Here is a 6,969-nt window from a genome sequence, read left to right as displayed (position 1 = left end):
GCAAGATCCAAGTCTCAGTTGAATAGCAAATTGGTCCAAATTATTGAAAGGAAAAAAGCCTTGGGAAGAGGAGGGGTAGGAGACCGGAGGAGGGGGGCAGCAACAATCCTTTTCCCTTCCCAGATGGTGAGAGCAGTGCGGATCGCATCACATTCCGCGGAGTGTTCCCAGTCGTCCTATGGTGAAGTGCCATCGCTCTAATCAAAAACAAACGGAGCCGCAGCTTTCGCTTGCGCTCAACTCAGCTCCAGTACGGAACGTCCATCCTTGGCTGTGCGAGGTCTCCGTCTGGCCGATATTCGGTGGCGACGGGGCCTTGAACGATTGAACTGTGGTTAATTGAAGAAGCGGGAGAAGTAAATACTAGCGCACCACTCAAGACGAAGTTACTATGGAGAAGCGCAGGGAGGCGGGAGTCTAACGTGGATAGGGGGCACAAATCAAATCAGAAGATTTACTCTTCGGATTAATACAATTTTGAACACTTCATTTTGAGAGGGATTTTAATCAGATTTTCTGGCCATTATCACACGCAAGCATGAACGGAAAGGAAGAGAGGTTTTGCACGGGATGCTGGAGGCTACTGCTGCTGTCAAGCATTCTGGTTCTACACTTGATTCCCCTCTTTGTACATGGTAAGAAATCATATCATTTTTGACTCACAAGAAAGCATGGGTTGTCTCTTTGTTTTCCCTCGCATGCGTGTGATAGGCTGACCACCGTGAAACCAGTGACAAAACACACTTGCACAGAGAGTCAGTCCAACAAAGGGGACCAGTGAGCCTTCTATTGTAGACTAGAGCCGACTGGTCATGCGCTCACTCTCAGAATAGTGTCATTAATTAAGCACTGCACCATAGGTTATCTTTACCCAGGACGCAAACCAATATTTTATTTGGGTTATGATATGACATTTTGGGTGGGATATTGTCGGGCAATGTGTCAATTCCAAAGAGTGGCAATTGCATGGAGGTTGTATTGGTTTTTGGAGAGCCGGATGGCACAATTGCCTTTCAGCAATGACCCACTCTCTGTATCGGTGTTACGGGGTAATAGTGGCGAGCCGATGCGCTAGGACTGCTTCCCCTAGGCTGCTGCTGTCACTCTGGCAGTGATGGAGCTAGGCGACACAAAGGCAGGATTACGGTCGGAGTCTCTGTTGCATTATTCATCAACCAATTTGGACGGACATTCTGATACAGCGCGCCTTGGCTTTTATAGAAAACATGAAAAGACACTGAAAACTCTTTATCCTCATTGTCTCATGCTGAATCACAGCACTTCTTACATGTTAATAATGTTGTTGGATATGAATAGACCAGGGATAGAATCAATATGACATCATGGGGATATAGGCTACCTAATCTAGTCGATTCATTTTATTTCAATTTCCTTACGCGGTCGCCATTACCATTAGATTTTTATGTTTGGCCACTTCTGCTTGGATGGGAGGATGATGCCCAGTGATTGTAGGAATGGGAGCGGGAATTGGTACTCTACAGGCAATGTAGTCTGCGGAAGGATGGGATGATAGGCTATATTTATTTATCCATATGTCAGTCTGTGTAGCCTCTGGAGACTGGAATCTCCCTGGCGCGTCGCTGGTCCGGGTTGGTGCACTATTGTCCAACCGGCAAAAAGAGGATCCGTTTATGCCCATCACCGCCCAGCAACAGGGCACCGAAGACGGTACCAACGCGCCAAGACATGCTTAAACAATGTCCGGATTAAATGGATGAATATATAATATAATGTCAGCCTTGCCAAATATATACAATCATAGCTGCAGGAAAGTGTCCCTAACAATGACAGTTGTTAGGGCACCTCTTCTCGGTGCCACCTCTTCTCGGTGCCATTTTCAGTCTTCCGAAGTGAAGAGATGGTTGGGGGTGAGGGACGTAGAGGCATCTCCCCTCCCCCACTCAGAATGATGGCTGTGTGAGCGGGTTTGGACGGGTGATGGAGGGGGTAATGGTAGTCAAGGCTCAGCCACATTTCCAGGATTTATGTCCCTGGGGCCAGCATGGTGATGGCCTCTGGGAATGATGGACTCTGGGAAGGTCAGCCTCCCAGCCCGCCTGCCTGCCTGCCTCCCTCCTGCCTGCCTGCCTGCCTGCCTCCCTCCTGCCTGCCTCTCCCTCCTGCCTGCCTCTCCCTCCTTTCCTCTGCTCTCCTCTGGCCTGCTGACACACATCTGCCGCGGACAGATTATCTTTGAAACGCAGTGTGTTAATCTTCAAGCCAAATCCCCCCAGACTTTTATATAGCAGTTTAGGAAAAAACACACATTTTGATCATAACAGTCATTTTAAAATCAATATAAAGTAAATTGGAGAAATAGTGCACATCCCTCACTCTCTCTCTCTCTCTCTCTCTCTCTCTCTCTCTCTCTCTCTCTCTCTCTCTCTCTCTCTCTCTCTCTCTCTCTCTCTCTCTCTCTCCCTCTCTCTCTCTCTCTCTACCTCTCTCTCTCTCTCTCTCTCTCTCTCTCTCTCTCTCTCTCTCTCTCTCTCTCTCTCTCTCTCTCTCTCTCTCTCTCTCTCTCTCTCTCTACCTCTCTCTCTATCTCTCTCTCTCGCTCTACATCTTTCTCTCTCTCTCTCTCTCTCTCTCGCTCTACATCTCTCCCTCTCTCTCTCTTGCTCGCCTTACATCTCTCTTACATCTCTCTCTCTCTCTCTCTCTCTCTCTCTCTCTCTCTCTCTCTCTCTCTCTCTACCTCTCTCTCTACCTCTCTCTCTCTACCTCTCTCTCTCTACCTCTCTCTCTACCTCTCTCTCTCTCTCTCTCTCTCTCTCTCTCTCTCTCTCTCTCTCTCTCTCTCTCTCTCTCTCTCTCTCTCTCTCTCTCTCTCTCTCTCTCTCTCTCTCTCTCTCTACATCTTTCTCTCTCTCTCTCTCTCGCTCTACATCTTTCTCTCTCTCTCTCTCGCTCTACATCTCTCTCTCTCTCTCTCTCTCTCTCTCGCTCGCCTTACATCTCTCTCTCTCTCTCTCTCTCTCTCTCTCTCTCTCTCTCTCTCTCTCTCTCTCTCTACCTCTCTCTCTCTCTCTCTCTACCTCTCTCTCTCTACCTCTCTCTCTCTCTCTCTCTCTCTCTCTACTCTCTCTCTACCTCTCTCTCTCTACCTCTCTCTCTCTACCTCTCTCTCTCTCTCTCTCTCTCTCTCTCTCTCTCTCTCTCTCTCTCTCTCTCTCTCTCTCGCTCTACCTCTCTCTCTCGCTCTCTCTCGCTCTACCTCTCTCTCGCTCTACCTCTCTCTCTCTCCCGCTCTACCTCTCTCTCTTTCTCTCTATCTCTCTTTCTCTCTCTCTTTCTCTCTCTCTTTCTCTTTCTCTTTCTCTTTCTCTTTCTCTTTCTCTTTCTCTCTCTACTCTATCTCTCTCTCTACCTCTCTCGCTCTACCTCTCTCTCTCTCTACCTCTCTCTCTCTCTCCCTATCTTGCTCTACCTCTCTCTCTCGCTCTACCCCTCTCTTTCTCTCTCTCTCGCTCTACCTCTCTCTCTACCTCTCTTTCTCTCTCGCTCTACCTCTCTCTCTCTACCTCTCCCTCTCTCTCTCTCTCTCTCTCTCTCTCTCTCTCTCTCTCTCTCTCTCTCTACCTCTCTCTCTCTCTACCTCTCTCTCTCTCTCCTACCTCTCTCTAGCTCTCTCTCTCCCTCCCTATCTCTCTCTACCTCTCTCTCTCTACCTCTCTCTCTCTACCTCTCTCTCTCTACCTCTCTCTCTCTACCTCTCTCTCTCTCTCTACAATCATTAGGAGTACCTCAATCCCGTGTACCTCAACCCCGTGCACCTCACATGCTGCTTGGTAGAACATCTGCAATCCACCTCCCTCCATCTAAAACAATGGCGTGCTCTGCGCAAACCCGCTTTAGGCAGCTCCTCTCGGTGTTGCTTCAGGGGGATTGTGGAGTACCTTGCATCTCATCAGAGGCGGAGAAGCACGGGGAGAAGCAGAGAAGAAGACACAATAGTGTTATCCCGTTCTCTCTGTCCTACCACCTGCACCTCCCTGCACCCCCTGCTCCAAGGTTCTGCCTCCAGTTGCCAGCAGGGGACCATTAACATAGGTGTGGGTTGGCTTGACCTGGCCAGCCGTTTAAACGTGTGTGTGTGTGTGAGCATTCCCATAGGTTGTGATAGTGTTAAGAATAAGTGTGTATCTTTGTGTTCTTGCACCTTCTAGTAGTCTGTGTGCGTGTCAGTGAGTTCATGTCAGTGCACGCGCCTCCGAATGTGTCAGCGCACATCTAGTCTCCTCCACAAAGCGAACCGTGCTCTGCAATGCGAGAGGAGCGTTTTACATCACCGAGACGGGCGTCCATAGTTGAGCCCTGTCCTATTAGTATTCATTCCCCCACCTCCCCCTGTCAAAGAGGTGGTCCTCTGTTGCGCCGTTGGTAGAGCACAGTGCTTGCAACACGAGGACAGTGGGTTCCATTCCCTGGACCACCCGTATGTAAAATGTATGCATGCGTGACTGTAAGACACTTTGTATAAAAGCATCTGCTAAATGGCATATGTTATTATATATTAATAAAGATCCACCACACAAGCACATTCAGCTGAACCAGCCCAAGAAAGAACAAAAGGAAAAACAAGCATAAAATGGATAATAAGATTACTGATAGCTGGATTAAAATGTGGACTGTGTGATCCCTGGATGCCTTTGAAAGACGGGAGTTTATCGAATCCTTGATTTTTAATTAGGCTAATCACTTAAATCAGTGGCTCCCAACCTCGTTTAGTTACTGTATAGCACCAACTGAATTTAGCTCTGCCTGGAGGTTCCCTGTGGTACCCCCTCGTGTGCATTTTATGGTATCATGAGTCTCAAGTGCCCCCTATGGATAGGCCAAGTACCCCAGGGTTCCTATTACCTCTGGTTGGGAACCGCTGACTTAAACCAATCAGGAGGAAGCAGGAAGGTAAAGGAGGAGAGTATGGACACCGGAGGGGCATGCTGAGAGAGGACAGGCTCCCTGTTCTGCATTTTGATAACACACATGCATACACACAACCAGGCATACACAAACTTGTGTTATGTAAGCTACACACCTGCACACACACCCATTGCTCTTACGCAATGAATATTTATGTCTGGAAATGTGAGTATTAGCGTTTTGTCCTTGTGGTGTGTGAGTGCGTGTGCATGCGTGTGTTTGTGTGCAGATCTGTTAGGTTAGCGACGCTGCATCAACTCTCCCTCTGCACAGTGAGGGCAAGACCGTTGCCATGGCAACCCATCCCTCCTCCAGCCTGCCACCTGTTGAGCACAAAAATGAAAGGTTTAATGTGATGGAGGGAGGAAGGTATAGAGAGAGAGAAGGAGAGAGAGAGATTGAGGGAGTGGCAGAGTGGTAGGTGGAAATCAGTGCAGGGGTGTTAGTCTGCTGAATGCAGACTCATGCATATCCACTTTCATCGATATTAATGAATGGTATTGAGTAAAGAGAAAAAGGTTAATGCATTATTCATAATGGTTATATAGTGTGTGTGTGTGTGTGTTATACGTGCACACGTGTGTACGTGTGTGTCTATACACAGTATGAAGGTCCTCTCTTGAGGATTGTTTAGTGGGAGCTCACTATAAAATCAATGGAAACGAGTGATCAGTCACACTCACTCTCTCACACACAACCTCACAATCCTTTTCACTTGACTATCATCCTTTGCTGTTCATCTCTCTCTCTCATGCTCACCTAACTGCCATTTCGTCTGCTTATCTTTTTCACGACACCATCCTCCTATCACACACTCTCATTCTTGGCATCTCCATACTCTCTCTCGCTTATTCTGTGCCTCCATCCGCTCTATCTCTCCATTTCTCTCTCAACTGCTTTCTCTCTTTCCCTCCCTCTTTCCCTCCCTCCCGCTTTCCCTCCCTTTTCCTCCCTCCCATTTTCCCTCCCTCTCTTTCCCTCCCATTTTCCCTCCCTCTCGTTCCCTCCCATTTCCCTCTCTCTTTCCCTCCCTCTCTCCCTCCCTCTTTCCCTCTCTCTTTCCCTCCCTCCCGCTTTCCCTCCCTTTTCCCCCTCTCTTTCCCTCCCACTCTTTCCCTCGCTTTTTCCCTCCCTCTCTTTCCCTTCCATTTTCCCTCCCTCTCGTTCCCTCCCATTTCCCCCTCTCTCTTTCCCTCCCTCTTTCCCTCCCTCCCTTTCCCTCCCTCTTTCCCTCCCCTCTTTCCCACTTTATCTCACTGCTCTGGCCACCCTGACCATTGACCCTTCACCCCTATATCCTTCTGTCGGTGTCAGCAGACACTGTCTGGGAGCTAAAAATCTGTCACAAACAATCACCGTCCTCTTTACTGTCTGTCATAGCCAATCACAATCCCCCGTTTCATTTGGAGGTAGGCAACGCATCCCAACTAACCAGGAAACAAAAGACTTGGCAGATAGCCAACATCAACCCTGTTGCCCCTGGCAATGCCAAATATCTCTCATTACCGCCACCCACGCCCTCCGCTACAGGGGTTGGAACCTACCCCAACCCCCCCATACCCCCCAAACACCTCAGAATACCCTTTAAGGGGTGAGGAGGTTCCTTATGTAACATTGTCTGACTGTCCTGTCTGAAAGTGGAGCACAAAGACCACTTTATCCCCCCCCCCCCATCCTCCCAGGCCGCCACACACCGCTCTCTGACAGCCCTAAGTCCGGGGGTCTGCTGTGGCCCCTGTGAGCCTGATTCCATCTGGGCCAGGGGGACAATCAGTGGTGGAGGCCGGGGACGGTGAGAAGACCAGGTCTAAACAGGGACCTGACCCTACCCTGGCAATGTCCTGGCAATCCCCATTCAGGCCATTGTGGCATCATGCCAGGCTGCCACCCTGCTGGACCTGTGGATCTAATGTCCCTTTTATTGGGCATCCTGTATACCACAGCCTTGTTAACAGACTCTGTGTCATAGTGGGCACAGTGTATCTTGTTGGCTGGGATTGGGTTGATGTTCAGGATGTATGG

At 49.2% G+C, this 6,969-nt stretch overlaps 1 protein-coding gene across 8 annotated transcripts in view; it reads left to right on the top strand.

Moving 5' to 3' along the window:
• Positions 1-6,969, top strand: part of LOC118367514 (chondroitin sulfate proteoglycan 5-like) — a 40,775-nt gene continuing 33,806 nt past the window's right edge. For all 8 annotated transcript variants that reach the window (XM_052494388.1, XM_052494386.1, XM_052494384.1 and 5 more), the window contains exon 1: positions 1-635. In XM_052494388.1, coding sequence (XP_052350348.1) covers positions 539-635 — 97 coding nt within the window. In that variant the 5' untranslated portion in view covers positions 1-538. The remainder of the gene's footprint in view (positions 636-6,969) is intronic.

This window comes from Oncorhynchus keta, chromosome 34, assembly GCF_023373465.1.
Source record: "Oncorhynchus keta strain PuntledgeMale-10-30-2019 chromosome 34, Oket_V2, whole genome shotgun sequence".
NCBI lineage: Eukaryota > Metazoa > Chordata > Actinopteri > Salmoniformes > Salmonidae > Oncorhynchus > Oncorhynchus keta.
The sequence above is the reverse complement of the archived record's forward strand: the minus strand, read 5'-3'. Positions and strand labels throughout refer to the sequence as shown.